Source organism: Schistocerca piceifrons, chromosome 4, assembly GCF_021461385.2.
Source record: "Schistocerca piceifrons isolate TAMUIC-IGC-003096 chromosome 4, iqSchPice1.1, whole genome shotgun sequence".
NCBI classification, from domain to species: Eukaryota; Metazoa; Arthropoda; class Insecta; order Orthoptera; family Acrididae; genus Schistocerca; species Schistocerca piceifrons.
In genome coordinates, this window is record NC_060141.1 from 74299564 (window position 1) to 74321199 (window position 21636).

General features: G+C 38.8%; 1 protein-coding gene across 7 annotated transcripts in view; it reads left to right on the top strand.

Moving 5' to 3' along the window:
• The window catches only part of LOC124794992 (protein phosphatase 1B), a 228502-nt gene that overhangs the window by 146851 nt on the left and 60015 nt on the right, over positions 1–21636 (top strand). For 5 of the 7 annotated variants that reach the window (XM_047258742.1, XM_047258738.1, XM_047258739.1 and 2 more), the window contains exons 6-7: positions 319–373; positions 1973–5525. In XM_047258742.1, coding sequence (XP_047114698.1) covers positions 319–373; positions 1973–2014 — 97 coding nt within the window. In that variant the 3' untranslated portion in view covers positions 2015–5525. The other 2 variants (XM_047258744.1, XM_047258743.1) reach the window with 2 other exon arrangements.

Here is a 21636-nt window from a genome sequence, read left to right on the forward strand (position 1 = left end):
TGCAAAATTCCTTGGGTTCCTTTCTGACAAAATGTCAACTTTGGCAACTGTTGTTGTGGTAGTAATGCAATGTTTATTTTATTTATTGTTGCTATCGTTCTGCTTTGTATCAACAGCAGCAGCACTGTCGCACTGTTGTGAGCTACTCATCGACCAAGCATTTCAAATACGTTCCATATTGGACTATTGGATACCTCCAGTCCCACCCCCTGTTGCCATTAGCAGCCTGAATGTTCAGTTTTTGTTTGTGTTCAAATTTCTTAACTTGTTTTGTAAATAAATTCATTTTCTGAAATTTTATATTTTTTATGTTTACAGGAGGAACTTTATTGAAAGCGTCTACAAGAAACTGTGTCCTAACAATGCTGACAGTGTAAGTCTAAGTATTAGTGATTGTTATTATTGACCTTTGTCTTTTGTATAACCTAAGTCAGTGCCCTTTCTATTTCTTGTCTAATTGAAGAAAGTAATTTATATACAGACAAAATCTTTTTGCTTTCCAAAATGTGATCTGTCAAAATTTTCAACATTGACATCTTCATGTCAACCACACTCTTACAAATGAGCATGATGGCATGGTCTGATACATTTAAATATAACCAAATAACTTAGAGACTGTGATGTTTTAAAAATGTACTTTTTATTTCTCTGTGATACTTTACCTTATAGTATGCTTTGTAGATAAAATTTTACATTGTCTCTGCTTTTTTCCTTAAAAGGTTTCACTCCAATAAATTTCAGAAAATTTAAGTGACTTTTTGTACAAATTATCTAATAATACTTGAACATTTTTGCTTATTTATATCTATTTTTTAACATAGCTAATAACTGAATGGTGAGTGTTCTGTTTTATGATGTGATGGGTATGTCACAGATAATTATATTGTTTGAGCCATTACGGAGAGAAGATTAGAAACTCCTGCCAGCCAAATTCTAGAGAAAAGTTTTAAATTTTGTGGCTGTCGATGGGCCTAGGAAAGAAGTGGAGCGCAACATCTGATCATCAAAGATGAGCAGTAGAACAGTTTTTCATATGCAGTTAATGTGTTGTGTTTGGTGTTTCCTTATTTAAATCACCCATACCAGAATGTCGTCCAATAGCTGTTCTTTTTTGTTGTCTCTGACATGCGCATAACTCTCTAATAGTTAAAATATCTGTCAAACACAAGCTCCTGCATTAATTTGTAAAGGTATTATTTTAAAAACCTCATTCCTTCCAATATTAACTACATAAAATTAAAGTAATTAAACAGACAGTACTGGTAAGAATTTCCATTTAGCAATCAAATTAATTATTTGATTACATGCTTAATCTCCATTTTCACATCGCTTGCAATGGATCTATATAGACTTCGAAACCTTACATTATGAAACTGAATTTTTTTCTGGCATTCATTGTGTACTGTGTGTATTCAAGAATAATATTATGTTTTCAATTATGAGCATTTTGATTAAACCTGGGTATTTAATTTTGTGATTTCTGGGAAAATATTACGGGAAGAGGTAAAATTTTCTGAGATAAGTGGGTGACCTTGTCTTTGCATGTAGCATGAGACAGTGGGTATTTCTTGAGACACAGATAATTTTCTGGGCCTTCCAGAATTTTAGGCTTCAGCTTGTTTTGTCTTAAGCGGAGTAAACATTGAAATAGAATGTGGTATTAGTGTTGTGTACTTTTTACTGTGTGCAGTAATACTGAAACTGGAGTGAGCAATTTTGGCAAAATTGCTAAGCATACTCACCACTCATTTGTTAATGTCAGCATGAGTTTTGATATATTACCATTTTATTAACACTTTCTCTTGGTTAATGTTTTAAAAGTTATTCTCACAACTTCTGTTAGCTATATTTTTTTCCCATATGTGCTATGTGAAAATATCAGTTTTTAAAAGGCATAAAATTTATCAACCAATATATGTAGCATTGGACTGTTTCTCAGAACAGACTAAAGTCTCACTTTTATTTTCACCAGAATTCTCCTGAATCCAAGCGAAGAGGGGTCAGCGAAACATAATGGTGACTTTCTTAAACTGTTACTGGTCTGTGTCATTTTAATTTCATGAATCTTCAAACCATTATTTTTTTTCCTTGCAAGAAAATATGAGAATTTAATGTAAATGTAATGGCTGTAACAGAGGAATATTTTTTGAAAACATCTGAAGTTTATCTTATGTGAAAACAGAGAAGAATCTTCCATTTAAGATTTATCTTGCAGTATTGAGAAATATTTTGTTTCATGTTAATTTCCTGGATTGTCATCTGACTTATGTACCATTGAGTACTGTGCAAAAGGCAAAAAGATAGACATAAGGAAATGTACATCTGCAAATATCAGTTGTTTGTGTAGTGCTTTTCCTTTTAATCTCTGGTGTATTAGGACGTATTAGAACAAATGATGAAAACTTTTCTGTACAAAGCATATTGTTTTGGTTAACTGATGTGGAATACTGCAGTTTGTAATGTCATATGTCTTAGTAAGCACAACACACTTTTTGTGCATTGTCTTCATAGGTCTGTTAATGTACATAAAAAGTATATGTTGAAGACAGTAAAGCTGTATATAAAATGTTGTAATAGATATTTTCCCAGTAAAGGTACTTTTCTAGGCTGAACTAAAACTAAACTTCCACCCTGCCCTGCAAGTGCTGTAGATTTAGGAACATACATTAAGTTTATAATTATTGTGTGAATGATTTATTTATGAAAACTGAAGTTTCCATGTAATGTATGTCAATAATTAGTCCTTTCCTCGACTTTTATTGCTTACACAATGAGATTTTGAAGAAGTTGTTGTTGTTCTTGTTTATTATTGTGATTATTAATATTCTTGCTACTGCTATTATTATTCCTTTACTTTACTCTGTTTGTACATTGTGTTATCATGTTGAAAGATATGTACATATTTTTGTGTGAAAATTAGAATGGTAATACTGACTTGTCACGTTTGTTATTTTCGTAGTCAATTTTCATACATAAAACCTACAAATAGGTATAAGTATTAAGTTTAGTGGTTACCTCAGTCTCTTATGCAATCAATGTGTCAAGTACTGCTGATTTTGTCATGCAAGCTAAAAGTTTCTAACATCTAAATCATTAGTTCAAACATTTAAAATTGTTGCAGATTTAAAGGTTTTTTATTTTTTTTTAAAGCAATAGTTTAATTTCATCATAACTGTATTCTTAATGAGACTGTCAGGCCTATAATATTTGGAGAGATATCGATAACATTTATCATCATTTAGGAAGGAGAGAATTGGAAGTTGACCACATATAATTGGCTACATGTTGATAATGAGATTATATTATACAAAATTATAGCATTAACAGTTGAAGGTGGGTGAGAAAGATTACCTCCTTATCTTCGAAGAGCATTCTTCGATATCGTGATCACTTTTCTATATTCTATGTAATTTGTTTATCGTTTGAGCATTTTCTGAAATCAGTGTATAATCTGCTGAAGGTGGGCCTCAGTTACATATGAACAGTAAATATAATAAATAATATTTGGTTAATGGATTTCTTTGAACTCAAGTACTTTAATAAAATTATAAAATTTTTCTTTCTTATGAAGCAAACTGTCTTTTTGCATGAAGAACTTTGGGAGTTGAGATTTTGTAACTTAAAACAATATGTTTACGCATTTATTCACAACTGTTTCACCAGCCACCTTAATTTTTGCTGTGTTGTGGTAGAGAGTCACAGTTAGAAACAGTATTTAATGTGTTGTACCAGGGAGTAAAGTAACCTTAGCAAGAACTTTTTTCTTTTATTATTGATTATATTGTTGTTTCGTGAGATATATTTCCTTTGTAAAGAAAGCATATTCAGCTGCTGCAGGTGTCAAAATGTAGTTCATAAATGAAAAAGGAAGTTGTATTTGTGTGGCCATCTTCCACGCTAATTGCTCAAGACGACCATACTGAAGGAAAGTATGTGCACATGCAAATTAATTTTGCTTCACTTTACTCTGGACTTGTTGTGCATTTGTTTCAACAAAACCTCATTAGTGACGTATCACTCTAACCTATGCATGCAGAATTCATTGATTCAAAGCAGTTAAAGGGCAAGTTCAGTACTTTTTTGTGCTTAACATCCACTATTCAGTTTCTTGGTGTTCATTGTGCATCCATGTTGCATATATAAGCTGGGTAGCTTACAGTCTTGTAAATTTTTGTTCGTAGCATGCTAATGTTCATGTTGTGTATGTGTTCGTTTTATCTGCGGCCTTATCGACATAACTCACTTTAGTGTAGCCTATATTGCAAGCGTTCTGGAGCGCATCCCCCACCTCCCGAGAAATCGTTTTAATATGTGGTTGGAGGTGTAGTCATGTTGAGACATCTTCATTTGTCCAAATAATGGAATATTAGGATGTTACTTTGTGAAAATATAGTAAAAGATTTTTTATATACAGTAAATAAATGGAATTAGTCCCCAGTTGTATATACATAGTTTTCGCTTCAGCACCATTGAAGAAAAAGGATTAATATGTCATTACACACAAACATTTTTGTGTTCAGGCAAATCGTATATGACTTCTGCATATGCTGGGAGTGATTGTGATTTTCAGTACAATATTTCTTTAACACACAAATTGCAGAATTAAATTTTTGAAATAACAGAAAATGGCACTGTCACAAATCATATCTGATATATTGCATTTAAGTTGTGTGGAACTTATCAGATACAGCATTAAGTTTTTAAGCCATGCAAACTTCAGTTTTATATTTTTGTCTCTTTTTATTGGTTATAATGACTCTACATTATAAACTCTGACTGTGGAAAATTACTCCTCCTTCAAAACAGAATTGAAAGTACAGATACGTGGTTCTTGCATAACGGTCTCTATACTTTCAAAATCAAGAAACTTCTTTTCTGTAAATTTGGGAGCAAGTGATGAATTGATATTGATACAAACTTGAACAAATCCTTAGCATTACCTGGCTAATCTCCAGTTGTTTCATGGTTGCGTATGGTATTTTGATTCATAGTGATAAATAATGCATGAAATTTTGTCTACACAATCCTAAAATTTGTATCTGACAGTAAATTGGTTGACAGAAAGCAAAACCTTGTAAAGATTATATGACAAAAATTATAAGAGGCGAGTTTGTAGGTTGATCTGGGGGAAAGGACCAAACATCGAGGTCATATATGAGACTGGAGACAATCAAAAAAATATTGTAGTAGTACTTTCTATAAAATATGTTCTGATTCCTATATTTTCACAGAGTTATTGGGTATGAGACACGTTACAGGACTCCTTGTGCCTATTGGAATGCAAAATGTTTCATAATAAAATTTCTAATTTTTCTCCATTGCACAAGTGATGTGTAGACATTGTGTACTCCCACACTAGCCTAATAATAAGATAATTTTAGTAATGTTTTATGCATATGCCTTCCCCTGCCAACTTTACTCTTACCAGTTGTTTTCTGCTAATTTCAATAGTTAGCATGCTGTGATTTTAGGTTACATGTATATAAATTTTACTGTACTCATTAAAATAGAACAACTATTAGTAACTCTTGGGTTTTTTTTATTATTGTATATTAGACTTTAGTTAAATATTTTGTTTTCTTGTGTGGATATACACAGGTTATTTGTGAAATGTGATATCAGACCAAGCAGGTAAACTGTGTTATCGCTACACGTGAATTCTGTAGAGGTGCATAGGATTCCACAAAGATGAATATGTGAGTAATTGATGAAAATAATGACAAGTAGCTTCGAATTCAAGATCAGCTGTTCATCCACTCAGGCACGTAAAACACACATCGGACACACAGCTGAAAATTGGTTGTCGTCCTACCTGTGTAGCATGGCCAAGAAGAGCATAACCTGGTAGGCATGAGTCCAGAGTTGAGTTGCAACCCAGTGAACAGTTTTAATCTCTCAGGAAGGTACATAACAGTACACACAGCTGCATCCTGGAAACAAATTTTAGATTATGGTTAAGCCATTCTCTGCAGTCACCTTTCTTACAGGAATAATATTCCAGTAATGGTTGCAAGAGAACTTGTATGAAATTCAGACAGTAAGAGAGATGTGCTAGCAAAATTGAGACTGTGAATTTTAAAATTTTCCCTGTGAATTGAACGTTCAAACTAATTTCAGGCTTGCAACTGTTCGTCGTCTATTTCATTATGCGATATTTCAACTGGCACATAGCAATCCTCTTCTAGTGAGCTATTGAAACTCTTCGACATCTTCGATGGCTCACCAGATGACGACTGGCAGGTACCCAGTTGAAATATCGTGTGATAAATTAACCTACAACTGACTGCAAGCCCGAAATTTGTTTGAACAGAATTAAGATTGTGAAGGTGGGTGAAGAGATGTACCTTGATTGCTCAATTTTGAGGAGGATTTCCTGTGAAATGTGGGGGGTCTGTGAAGTAATCTCAGGGTAGTACACAATTTTAATCTGCCGGGAAATTTCAGTACACTGTCATCGCCAAGGATAACTACTTACGTACTCTGGTGTGTCAACAGAAGAAAGGACGGATATTTGTTTAAATTTATTCTTCCAAAGAAAAAGAAGAATCAAAGCTCATTTATACTTTTTAGTGGCTTTCTGCCATTCAACACTACATCATAAAGGTGAGTGGCGGTCCATCTTGTTAGTCATTCTTTATTCACCAGAAGTGTTCCATATTTATTGGAAAATGAGGAGAGATTTAGATTGTGATTCTTCTTGTATACTATTCTGCATTTCAATAATGCTTGATTATTTTCTGTTGTCCTCTTTGGCAAAGAAAATATATGTTCTCATTAATAATTTTCGCAAAAAGAGTGTGTGTGCATGTGGGGGGAGGGGGGACATTTAATCATTTTCTTTTTTGCTTGGTACACTGAAAGATGAATGATTTTGCAGAATTTTCTGTAGGCCTATACGTAGTTTTAAGTGTTGAGCTGTTTGTTGAAAGTATAGAGATTAGATGATACTCAGAATGACAATCAAGAGGATTCATAAAAAGAACATAGAACCAGCTAATGGAAGAGAAATCTTGCTATCATCAAGACATCATCATTAAGATAACGATATAAGAGATATCCAATAATCTATGAATGACATCATTGTGTCTTAATATGATATTGAGTAACAAAGAAGGAACTTTAGCAGAATATTTTCTAATTGAAAGTACAGACCTAACTATCATGCTGGATAAATTTGTCAGTATCTGGGGTAATCAATGGTTGTTTAAAGTGGTGTCATTTATCATAGTAATTAAACAGGTTGTGTCCATTTAATGGACTCGGTACCCTCCCTGAAAGTTTTTTCGTCTAAAGCTGAGGGCTTGGTAAAAAACCGGTATTGACACACCATGCAGAACTAACCTCAGGCATTGCAGTATTTTGTTCAACACATTCTCAGAGGTGAGATTTATTCTGTTGATTCTTTGCATCACCACAATTTTCACAAACGCTTCTGTAAAATTACACAAGATGCATAAGTCCCAAAAGGTAGAACAAAATTGCAAGTCTTTTCAGAACTTGGCTAATCCAGGGTGTTATCTCATTAACAGTTGCTCATGATTGTGATAGCCTATGACATGTTTCATTGAACACCACTGGGGAAACTAGTTTAAAAATTCATTTTCTGTGTGCAGCTATCAAATATTTATTGCAATGTGAAATTAGTCTGTCATTTTGCAACAAGCATCTTGTAATACACTCCTGGAAATGGAAAAAAGAACACATTGACACCGGTGTGTCAGACCCACCATACTTGTTCCGGACACTGCGAGAGGGCTGTACAAGCAATGATCACACGCACGGCACAGCGGACACACCAGGAACCGTGGTGTTGGCCGTTGAATGGCGCCAGCTGCGCAGCATTTGTGCACCGCCGCCGTCAGTGTCAGCCAGTTTGCCGTGGCATACAGAGCTCCATCGCAGTCTTTAACACTGGTAACATGCCGCGACAGCGTGGACGTGAACCGTATGTGCAGTTGACGGACTTTGAGCGAGGGCGTATAGTGGGCATGCGGGAGGCCGGGTGGACGTACCGCCGAATTGCTCAACACGTGGGGCGTGAGGTCTCCACAGTACATCGATGTTGTCGCCAGTGGTCGGCGGAAGGTGCACGTGCCCGTCGACCTGGGACCGGACCGCAGCGACGCACGGATGCACGCCAAGACCGTAGGATCCTACGCAGTGCCGTAGGGGACCGCACCGCCACTTCCCAGCAAATTAGGGACACTGTTGCTCCTGGGGTATCGGCGAGGACCATTCGCAACCGTCTCCATGAAGCTGGGCTACGGTCCCGCACACCGTTAGGCCGTCTTCCGCTCACGCCCCAACATCGTGCAGCCCGCCTCCAGCGGTGTCGCGACAGGCGTGAATGGAGGGACGAATGGAGACGTGTCGTCTTCAGCGATGAGAGTCGCTTCTGCCTTGGTGCCAATGATGGTCGTATGCGTGTTTGGCGCCGTGCAGGTGAGCACCACAATCGGGACTGCATACGACCAAGGCACACAGGGCCAACACCCGGCATCATGGTGTGGGGAGCGACCTCCTACACTGGCCGTACACCACTGGTGATCGTCGAGGGGACACTGAATAGTGCACGGTACATCCAAACCGTCATCGAACCCATCGTTCTACCATTCCTAGACCGGCAAGGGAACTTGCTGTTCCAACAGGACAATGCACGTCCTCTGTCCCCCATTGAGCATGTTTGGGACTGGATGAAGCGTCGTCTCACGCGGTCTGCACGTCCAGCACGAACGCTGGTCCAACTGAGGCGCCAGGTGGAAATGGCATGGCAAGCCGTTCCACAGGACTACATCCAGCATCTCTACAATCGTCTCCACGGGAGAATAGCAGCCTGCATTGCTGCGAAAGGTGGATATACACTGTACTAGTGCCGACATTGTGCATGCTCTGTTGCCTGTGTCTATGTGCCTGTGGTTCTGTCAGTGTGATCATGTGATGTATCTGACCCCAGGAATGTGTCAATAAAGTTTCCCCTTCCTGGGACAATGAATTCACGGTGTTCTTATTTCAATTTCCAGGAGTGTATCTTAAGTATGGTCATCACATAAATAGATTAGATGGCACATATGCAACCTGTATCAGTGCAGTGCCTGCAACAAATCATCCAATCACAAGTGAATAACGTTGTCAGACTGCAAGCTTGCAAATATTAACATGCAAACTTTCTCCAAGTTTACAGTTTGATAGTGTTATGTTGCTTGTAAACTTACAAATGTGCAAATACAGATTTTCCTTGCTTTGCAAAGCTTTTTCTTGGTCTTAAAATGAGAAAGAGAAAGGGAACCAATTGAAATGACACACACTTCAACAAAAGTTTGGAATATTACATTGCTTACTACAATGACTTCTTATAGTACATCGTTGAAGTTCGTACAGTACCTTTATTAACAAAATAAGCTTAATTCCTTCTGAAAACATGAACGATTTTGTTTGGCTACAAAAGAATCATTAGAAAACAAAGGAAGGACTCTCCTAAGTGTTCATTCTGAAAACAAAAACAGTGAAAAATCTTTACCTTATGGTAATGGTTATGTCTTGAGTAGTGAGTATGTTGTCCCCACACAGACGAGTTCTTCCACTCAGTGAGACATGCTCTGGATGAAACCGTCAAGTTTATCTGGGGATATGGGGTCCCAGTCCTCAATGGCAGTTTCCGTGAGGTCCTGACGATTGTCAGGTGGATTCGGACACTGTGCAATGGCCTCCTTCAACAGGACCCACACCCACTCAATTGAATTCGTGTCTGGGAATGGTGCTGGCTAATGCATTCAGTCGATATTGCATCTTTGAAGATACCGAGACACTGCTAGAGTACGGCGTGGTCTCGCATTGCCATCTACTAGGATGAAGTTGTCACCAGCTTCACGTCTGTATGGCCTTACAGTCGTTTGTAGGACCTCTCTGAGGTATCGGGTACCTTTCAAATTGCTGTAGATGGTAATCAGAAGTGTCTGCTGTACCATCATTGTTGCCACCCAGAACATTACACTTCCACAAACTAATGCAATTCTTGAAAGTATCGGCGAACCCGGTGTCATCTGGCACTTCTCCAGACCCTAACACATCTAGTCTCCGGTCACAAAACGAATACTTGTCACGTCAGCAAACGTGACATTTCTCCATTGTGCAGCAGTCCAATGTTCATGTGCAAGAGCCCAGGTCCTTAGATTGTGTCAGTTATGTTTGTTCAGTGCAAGTGTCTCATTGATCTTGTGGAACGAATACCACCTGATACAATCTTCTAAGCACTTTTTGGTTTGAGATATGAATCCCTGTTGCCCAGGAGAAGACATTTCCAATATTTCTGGCAGTCGATATTGGGTGCCTCTACCATTCACATTTCCCATCTCTCTGTAGTTTCTCCGCACCTTACACATAGCACTTCGAGTGAGACGTAACTGATCGGCAACATCTTGCTGTGTATGACATGCCGAAAGTAAGACCACTATCCTGACTTTATCAAAATGTTGCCTGCTTCTACTGAACAAAGTTGTTGTCGATACTGGACTGCTCGCGGTGTGCTGCTGTGGCAGCAGTATGTTTACATGACTGGGAAGTGGCCACAAAGCATGCCAGTAGTAAACACCATCCAATATATGGACGCTAACTGGATAATGCATGAAGTGCGTAGGTCAATGAGACCTGTATTATTGTAGACAACATTTTACGATAGTATTCGAAACTTCTGTTGAGCTGTGTATTATCTACCTCCAAAGCAGTCACAGTCTGTTTAAAAAAGCTTAACAAGAAGAGGGTGAATGATTAGCTTTCTTTCAGCTATCATTGTCAGAAGCACATTTTAAAGTTGGTTTCCAATGTTGGAAGGTGTTCTACATAGTAGTGAAATGGGAATCTTGCCATGCCTTGCAAAAGGTCAAGTAACATGTAATAAAATAAGTAAATGTGCAAATTGAAAAGGAGCACAATACTTTTCCTCATATCTGCATAAATGATTCCAGAAATTGTTGCCTGTAATCATAACTAATTGATTTTCATTAAAGGGTTTGAGGGGCGAATGAGAAAACAACAATATGTAAAGGTCATTAAGTAATTACAGCACCAAAACTAAGAAGACCCATGAGGCTATCAAATTGCAAGTATTCTGTAAATGACATTCACTTCTGTGTCAAGAAAGATAGTTGGTCTGAAACAAACTGCTGTCCCTGGAAGTGCACTTGGAAAGAGGAGACTGCCATGTAGACGGATGTCTCCTCCAGACCCAGCAAAGGCTGAAGACGTCAGCAGGTGGCGGTCAGCCACAACACTCCCACAGCCACATGTGGAGAAAACTAACCAGTATGTTCCAGAATACATGGTGGGTAGTCATTACAAAACAAAAACTGTCCAAACAGGCCTCGAAGGCCCAATGGTACCGACCGGCCGCTGTCTCATCCTCGGCACTGTCACAGATGTGGTTATGGAGGGGCATATGGTTAGCACATCATTCTCCCAGTCATTGTCAGTTTAGACTTATTAATCAAGTAGCTCCTCAATTGGCTTTACAAGGGCTGAGTGCAGCATGCTTGCCAACAGTACTTGGCAGATCCAGGCGGTGACATGTCCAAGTGCCAGCCCAGCCCAACAGCACTTAACTTAAGTGAACTGACGAGAACTGGTGTTACCACTGCGGCAAGACTGTTGACAGGTAGTCATTAAGGAGAGGAAAAAGATACAGTGTAAAACTGAATGCCCATGCAAACTAGGCCAAAGCCATCAAATCAGCCATTCTGTCTAATGTGGCAGATAATGATTATCCAGCAATCCACAGATATCTGCCGGAGAGAAACAACAAACCTACCTTCCATATTGCAGCAGAACTGAAATTAATTCAGAACACACATGGGATAAGTTGGAACATCAATGTGCAGATGTCTGCTGGATATTTTTTAAATTCGTGTGCTAAGGAAGAATGTTCTCAGAGGAAAATAGCCACAGAGGGGACAGGACCAAATGTGAAGTTGCTAATAAATTATACATACAATTTTTTACAGTGTTCTAATTACAAATTCCCAACTAGTTCCTTAAACAGTACACATTCCATCCAATTAAACAATGTGTTCCCTTTATTTGCCATTTAAAGAAGTGATCATGCTTCATTATCTTATTTCCCAAATGCCTCCAACCGTGTCTTCATTAAGTAAATTTTGGGAGCTGTACCAAGTAAGACTCAATGAGGGATACTTAACGTATACAAAGAAGGGTAACAGCATTGTTTGACCTGTAGGATAGCCTCATTGAGATGCTGAAAAATCTGAATCATTCGTTGCTTGAAGATACATGCAAACTATTCCATGAAAGCCTACTTAGAAAATTCCATGATCAGATTGAAGTAGGGAATCGAGCAATAAAGAATCCCGATTCATTTCTGTCTTAGACAAGATTAGGCTAATAACAGCATGCAAAGAGATGTTTAACTCTTTGTACCTCAATAATTTAAATTTTAGTAACATAGTTAAAATTATGTCCTTCAGTAGACATGGTATGAGGGAGAAATAATTTAAAAAATTGTTTCTTTCAAAGAACACAACTTTTATTGAAAAAAGTATACGTTGTAGTTTTTGAAACATTATGACATCGGCATAATTTTTACACGCACTATGTGGTAAAAAGTACCTAGACACCCCCAAAAAACATACATTTTTTTCATATTGTGCTGCCACCTTCTGCCAGGTACTCAATATCAGTGAACTCATTAGTCATTAGACATTGTGAGAGAGCAGAATGGGGTGCTCTGCAGAACTTCAAATGTGGTCAGGTGTTTGGGTGTCACTTCTGTCATATGTCTGTGCCCAGATTTGCTATTTCTCTATCCCTTGTATGAACCCAGAGACTTCTGCTCCACTGATGTCAGCTAGATACTCTCCCAATCCCCTTTTCCTTTTTTTCTTCAAGCCTGATATTTTAGAGTGTGGAATTCGGTTTCTTCTAAAAGTACCAAGGCTAAGGTTCCCCAGTTGATACAGGTACTTCAACAAAGGAACTGATGTGAAGACATCATCAAAAAGCAGACAGTAATTCTGATATTCCTAGCCAAGTGTACAACAATATTAGAGGAAACTCCCATACTTGGTTGTCCGCCACTTACAAAATTCCCTGGTGTGTTTCAGCCTCAAACTTGTAGGCAAACCATGATACACCACAGAGCATAAAACTCTTATTATAACCCTAACATTGCTCAAGGGGCACTGTACCAAATGCTTCATTTAGTCTGTTTAGCAAAGCATCTCATTTTAAACAATCTTTAATGGGCAGGATCTGTAGTAGGAAGCAAACTGCTGTTGTCACTAAAGTGAAATAGTTTCTCTCTCTCTCTCTCTCTCTCTCTCTCTCTCTCTCTCTCTCTCTCTCTCTCTCTCTAAAAAGAAAAGGGCCATATTTATGCCTTTCTGCAACATAGGAATAACCTCAATCATATTTGTAAAACTTTATAAGTTCCCAAATACATCTATCAGAATCTGGAAAATGGAAGCATACCTGTTAAATATAGTGTCAGTTCAGTTTTACGTAACACTTTTCTCTGATTTGTCACATTTCAGAAGCAGCCGACTTAAGATGTGTTTATTCTTGGAAAACAATTGACAAGTTCTTGCAGCAGAGATATTTGACAGAATCTTTGAGAACTTAGAAAGGAACTGAGAATGTTGGAACACATCAACACTGTGAGTTTCGTCCTCTAAGATTTGAGAAATATTATTTATGGAGATTGAAATGGTATGATGTGTAACTGCGACATGGTAATACAATGGGTTAAGCAAGCATTCTTCCTGTTCTCCATACATGTGTGGAACAAGTAGCTGTCCTACTACCTATTGAGAAAGACCAACTGCAATGCGCTTCACAGTGGTTTGTAGAATATAGATTTAAATGTAGGTGTAGAGCTCCACTGTTTTTACCATAAAAGTAGTTAAATTTATTTTGTATTGGAGATTGGAATACTAAAGGATTGGAAGAATAAAAGAATAAAGTGACATGACATGCTAGTACTTCAACACTGTATCATGAGAGCACAGAGCAGTCATCTATTCCAGTTATACATCACGTTTATGTGACTGTAGCTCGAATGTGGGTGCACAGTGACTTTCATTGAGGTGGTTCCTCATTCATAGGTGCTGTCCATGTTGATTGGATTTAGCTGGTGTAGTCTGTTTAAAACTAACTCTTTACCCAGACACTCAACTGGTGAGATACTGTTGGCCAACAGATGGCAGCTCCTCTTGTTGCAGCATGCATTTGTTCACAATGTCTGACCAATGGACAGCACATCAACAGCCGTCAGTATAATGGTGATGTAAAGGGTACAGGCTCAGCTTTCCTTGTGCGGTTCTGGCACTATGCGTGTCCTCACCAGTTTATCACAGCATGACAATCACTTCGTAATGGACACAGTACATTCAGGTACTGCATTCTCAGATTGCCAATGTTGCAAAGAGCCAGACACAAAACATTCGTGGCCCGACATTGACTCAGTTCGAAAGCCTTAAGCCAAAGCGCGAGTACAGAGCCCTCATCCAGTACATTATGTATGAGGTATACATCCTACTGCCCACCCCACCAGCATCCTCCTGCCCACCCAATTAGCATTGATCACTGTTGTTTACTCATCTGTGTGGTGTCACTAAATGAACACTGTAACACTAAGACCCATCATATGATAGATCAAAGAGTGTGTGCCTTCACAATTAGACCCCTAATGTGAAGGACCACTGAAAGAATGTCCCCACTACAAGGATCGTTATACACTAAAGCGCCAAATAAACTGGTTTAGATGTGCATATTCAAATGCAGAGATATGTAAACAGACAGAATACGGCGCTGTGGTCGCCAATGCCTGTATAACACAACACGTGTCTGGCACAGATGTTAGATCAGTTACTGCTGCTACAATGGCAGGTTATCAAGATTTAAGTGAGTTTGAATGTGGTGTTATAGTCGGCGCACGAGCGATGGGACATGGCATCTCAGAGGTACCGATGAAGTGGGGATTCTCCTGTACGACCATTTCACGAGTGTATTGTATCAGGAATCCAGTAAAACATCAAATGTCTGACATCGCTTCAGCCAGAAAAAGATCCTGCAAGAACGGGACTGACGACGACTTAAGAGAATCGTTCAGCGTGACAGAAATGCAACCCTCCTACAAATTGCTGCAGATTTCTGTGCTGGGTCATCAACAAGTATCAATGTGGAACCATTCAATGAAACAACATCAATATGGGCATTCAGAGGACACAAAGCTTTACACCTCGCTTGGGCTCACCAACACCGACATTGGACTGTTGATGACTGGAAATATGTTACCTGGTTGGATGATTCTTGTTTCAAATTGTATCAAGCAGGTGGACGTGTACATGTATGGAGACAACGTCATGGATCCTGAATGTCAGCAGGGGACTGTTCGAGATGGTGGAAGCTCTGTAATGGTGTTGGGCGTGTGCAGTTGTAGTGATATGGGACCCCTGATATGTCTAGATATGACTCTGACGGGAGACATATATGTAAGCATCCTGTCTGATCATCTTCATCCATTCATGTCCATTGTGCTTCCTGACAAACTTGGGCAATTCCAACACGACAGTGCGACACCCCACATGTCCAGAACTGCTACAGAGTGGCTCCAGTAACATTCTTCTGAATTTAAACTCTTCCGCTGGGCACCAAATGTGAACATTATTGAGCTCATCTGGGATGCCTTGCGGTGTGCTGTTCAGAAGAGATCTCCACCCTCTCGTACTCTTACGGATTTATGGACAGCCCTGCAGGATTCATGGTGTCAGTTCCCTCCAGTACTACTTCAGATGTTAGTAGAGTCCATGCCACATCATATTGCGGCACTTCTGTTGGCTTGTGGGGGCCCTACACGATATTAGGCAGGTGCCCCAGTTTCTTTGGCTCATCAGTGTGTGATGGATTGATGAAAGTCTGCTCCAGTGCTAGATAAAACAAAATTCTTAATATATACAGTATTTTTGATGTGGAGTTATAAAAAGTAACTCAGTCAGTCAATGTTTCAGTTGCTTCCTTCATTTTATTTCTACATTTTACAGCAATGTTTTGCATAAATCAATATATAAATACACCTTTATTGATGTCCTCAGTACTAAACATGTTTCTTGTAATTTTTCTTCTGTCTCTGGACTATTTCTTCTTAAAAAAAGGGACATAATGTAAATATATCTCAAAAAGAAAAACAACATCAAATATGAAGTGTAAGAAAATAAATAACAAAGAATGAAACAGTTTCCACTATAATAAAACATTAAAAGTAAAGTAACAAATCCAGCATTCTATGTAATTCTTTTTTATATAAGGTACTAGCAAACCCGGCAGTGCTTCAGAATTACTATTTGTATGGGAATTAGATCTACAACCTAATCTCCCCCTCTTGGACTCTGCCCATATATTTACACCCTTTCTGTCACATAGTGTGGTGCATATTCATGTAGTAGTATTCTAATCGCAAGCCGATAAGGTATCAATACAACTTCCCTGTTTTCTGTGAAAACTGAATGTGGAGAAGAAAACAAATACCAATTTTCACAACATTTTCTTCTTCACAGTCGGTTTTAACAGATGACCAGTACATTATCGTTTTAAAAAAATATACAGCATATATCTATCTGGATGTTTATTAGAGTATCATTTAGAAACTAGAAGTAAACTGCTCAAGAACTTTTCAAAGTTTCTGGTAACAAAATTTATCCTTTATGCACCACATTCATATTTATACATTATATACATTAATTATGTATAGCCTGTCTCTGTCTAAATATTTGTTAGAATGTCTTGTAGAAATTTGAAGTGAATCAGTCAAGTACTTTTTGAGATTTATCAAACATTAGACAATGACTTGTTTTTATATAGTAGTGTAGATATAACACTATAAAACATTGATCAGAGCATTTTAGAAGTTTTCCCATTGTGTGACTTTTTGTTAAAAAAGTAAACTATCAACATGGGGCACCACTATCACTGCTGGTCACAATTTGCATCTAATGTCACATCTACTTGGGAAGTGAATTTGACAATTGCATGCCAGGCATAAGGGCTGCCTGTATTTTAGGGTTGCACTCTGTCCATGCATTTGCTATTGCAGAGAAAAAAATATTTTGTAAATGTTACTAAGGAACTGTTTCAACACTGTACTGTGATTTGTTGAATATAGGATGGCCTGATGATGATTGTACTTGGTATTGAAACCGGTTGCAGACACGTGTTCATGTGCATAAACTCACTCACTCACACACACACACACACACACAATGATTCAGCTAAGGTTTTCTCCTCAGAAATTTTCTGGGCCATTTAAGATAACATAATTTTGTTTCACCCAAATGAATTGTGGAAAACTCCACACTAAATGACATAGTCTCTTCTTATAGCTGTATTAATGAAACAGAGATCAGTATTAATTTTGCTTTTTTGACTGGAACCGTATAAATGTGAAATTGATTGCTGTCTTGAAGTTTGTGTTGTTATAAGGAGCTGTCACATCAGGCTGGTATGGATCTCCTGCTTGACACGGCTAAGAGAGTTTGCACTAAAGTGAAATAATGGAGAAAAATTTAACTAGTAATGCTTGGCTAATGTGATTGGACCATCACACCAATTGGAAAGTAAAGGGCATGGCATCTAAGGACAATTAACCAGTTTACTATGGAACAATTTTGAAAGGAATGTGTGGATCTAAAATTGAATGGATTTGTAAAAAAGGATATTGGGGTATAAATATTGATAACTAATGACTTTCGATCATGAGTTCAATGTCAAGATACACACATTACAAAATTACATTAGCACCAACAACAACAACAGCAGCAGCAATAACAACTAGGAAATGGCAAAAGGATGTTATCATAAATGCTTTCTTAAAATTTCATTTAATGTCATCAAGTTTTTGAAATTTCTACCACTTGCTGCAACACAGTCTCAGTCTCTGGTACAAGGACTTCTGGATAGACTCAAGAAATTCCTACCACATCATTGCACATGGTGCAACAGTGCAGTGTTTTCAATCTTCTTGAGTCAGTGGAACTTGTCGGTAGACTTTATATTTGAATTTCTCTTAGAGAAAAAAGTCCAGTGGCACCAAATCATGTGAACATGCAAGCTAATTGATAATGCTTTCATGTCCCATCCTGCGTCTAGGAAAGAGTTGGGTGAATGCTGTACTAACTGATTTCCAAAAAGCTTTTGACTCATTACCACACCTACGCATATTATCAAAAGCAAACAACTGAAAATCCGGAATGGAATGTACAATACCAGAGAAGGAAAGTTGCTACTCACCATATAGCAGAGATGCTGAGTCGCGATAGGCACAACAACAAGGTTCACACAATTATAGCTTTCGGCCATTAAGGCCTTCGTCAGCAGTAGACACACATACACGCGCGCGCGCACACACACACACACACACACACACACACACACACACACACACACACGCAAATGCAACTTGCACACGTCTGCAGTTTCAGAGAACTGAAACCACACTGTGAGCAGCAGCACCAGTGCATGCCGCTCCCATCATGCGCTGGTTCTGCTGCTTTCAGTGTGGTTTCAGTTCTCTGAGACTGCGAACATGTGTTCAATTTGTGTTTGCGTAAGTGTGTGTGAGCGTTTGTGTATGTGTGTCTACTGCTGACAAAGGCCTTAATGGCCGAAAGCTATAATTGTGTGAATCTTTTTCGTTATGCCTATCGCGACCCAGCATCTCCACTATATGGTGAGTAGAAACTTTCCTTCTCTGGTATTGTTACATATTATCAAAAGCATGATCATATGGGGTATCAGCTGAAATATTTGTCTGGATTGAGGATTTCTAGGTAATGAAGGACACAGCGTGTTATCTTGGATGGTGAGTCATTGACAGACGTGGAAGTACCTTCGGGTGTACCCCAGAGCAATGTATTGGGTACCTTGCTGTTCACATTGTATATTAATGATCCTGTGGATAAATTAATAGTAACCTCACAGTTTTCCTAGATGATGCAGTTATCTACAATGAACCTTGATAAGATTTCAAAATGGTGCTGTGATAGGCTACTTTCCTTAAACATTCAAAAATATGAATTTGTACATTTCCAAACTGGAAAGAAACCATAGTATTCTATGAATATAATATTAATGAGTCACAGCTGGAATTCGTAAACTCATACAAATACTTGGAGACATATAATGGAATGATTGCAAAGCTTCATTTGGGGGTTTAGCAGGTAGCAGATTTCAGTTTATTGGTAGAATACTAGGGAAATGCAATCAGTCTATAAGGAGATTGCTTACAAATAACTCGGGCCACCCACACTAGAATATTGCTCGAGTGTGTGGGACACAAACCAAATAGGAGTAGTAGGGGATATTGAACATGTACAGAGAAGGGCACTACAAATGGTCACAGGTTTGTTTGACCGGTTTGAGAATGTCACCGAAATGTAGAAAGAACTGTAGCGGCAGATCCTTGGAGATAGAAACTATCCCAAAATGGCTACTGACAAAGTTTCAACGATCAGCTTTAAGTGATGACTCCTGGAATATACTGCAACCACCTAGATATGCTCCCATAGGGATTGTGAAGATAGGATTAGATTAGTTAAAGCGCACACAGAGACATTTAAACAATCATTTTTCCGTACATGAATGGAACAGGAAAAAGACTTAATAACTGGTACCATGGGACGTACCCTTTGCTGTGCACTTCACAGTGATTCACAGAGTGTAGATGCAGATGTAAAATCACAAACAAATAGTGAGCTCGGCATCCGTCTTGCTAGTACTGCATAGGTCTCTGTGTTTCAAGTGGAATGTCCTGTAGGAGAGCCAGTTTTCCACTACAGTAAGAAACTGTGTGTGTCATTTACCTGGTTTAAGGTTTCTTCAGTGAAGTAAGGATCAGTCACGTAGTCACCAATAAACCCAAAACAAACGTGCACGCTTCACTGCCTCAAATGTTCAACCTGACTCAGCCAGTGTAGGTGCTTATTTCTTGCATTCAGTTTTACTAGATTTGTAAAGGTAGCTTCATCAGCAAATAGAATTCTTTGAGATTGAATCTGCTGTCCTGATACCAAGTGACAGAATTCCTTGCGCCTTCTGCAATCCCACTGGTTAATACGAGGGTTGGCTGAAAAGTAATGCCTCCACCTTAACTTTTCAACAGTTGGCAGCATTGATATGCAGCAGGTACTGACTTGTTCCATAGCCTCTTCTCTACAGCTCCAGTTGGCTGGAAGCCTTAGCATTGAATGGTTGTGTTGTTACAGTGTAAAGTATGGAACCGTGTGCAGACGGTCGGTCAGTGCGATTTAAGCAACGTGCAGTCATTGAATTCTTGACAGCAGAAGGTGTCACCCCAAAGGAGATTCATCAGAGAATGAAAGCAGTTTATAATGATTGTGTCGATGTGAGTACTGTGCATTATTGGGCGAGTAAGTTTAAAGATGTTGAGGTGGGAATATCTGACCTGCGTGACAAACAAAGAGTTGGACATCCTGTGACAGCAACCACAGAGTTTCACAAGCAAAATGTTGACAGATTGAGTCAGGACGATTGTCGTATCACTCAGAGAGAAACTGCAAGCACAATCGGCATTTCACAAGAACGTGAGGGTCACATTGTTGCTTTGCTTGGCTATTGGAAGATCTCTGCATGATGCTGAAGCCTGAAATGAAAGCACACAGACTTGAAATTTGCCAGGAACTCCTCTCGCATTACGAGAATGAAGATGATGTCTTTCTCCATCCAACTGTGACAGGATACAAAATGTGGATACAACATTACGACCTGGAGATGAAACGTCAGTCTATGGAATATCGACACAAAGACTCGCCCCAGAAAAAGAAAATCAATGCGCAGCCCTCAGCTGGAAAAATCATGGCCTCAGTGTTCTGGGACACAGATGATGTTATATGTTGATTTCCTTGATCTTGGAACAACAATAAATTTAGAGTGTTACATCACAACGCTGGGACTTCTGAAACGACGGCTAACAAGGGTTCGAAAGGAAAATGTTTTGCTGCAGCATGACAATACCAAACCACACACTTCACGTGCCACGACTGCAGAACTTCAGAGACTGAATCTCACCACCATACGGCAACCTCCATACAGTCCAGATTTTGCACCGTCTGACTTCCATCTGTTCCCAATAATGGAAGACGATCTGCGGGGACATCATTATCCTTATGATGAAGACGTTGGGAGACCTGTGAGTCTGTGGTTGCGGAAACATTGTTTTGACTTCTTCCGTGACAGCTTCAGAAAACTTGTTCGTCGTTGGCAGAAATGTATCCAATTGGCTGGTGATTATGTGGAAAAGTGAATATCCATAATTAAATATCACGTTCTAAGCATTATTTCTTAATTTGATTTATTAAAATATTCGCATCCAAACCCAAATAATGAAGGTGGAGACATTACTCTTCATTCAACCTTTGTATGCTGCTAAAGTGTCACGTGATAAGGATGAAACCTGTTTGCATGCAAAATGAGGACAACACTAGGGGCACACTTACTTTCACTGGAGCTAACGTGGATTATGAGCAGCAGCTGCCAGGACATCACTTTTGTTCACTCTGCTTATTGCAAGCTTGCTCCTTACCCTCTATGTGGTATTCGAGCTCCCTTCCAGTACCTATT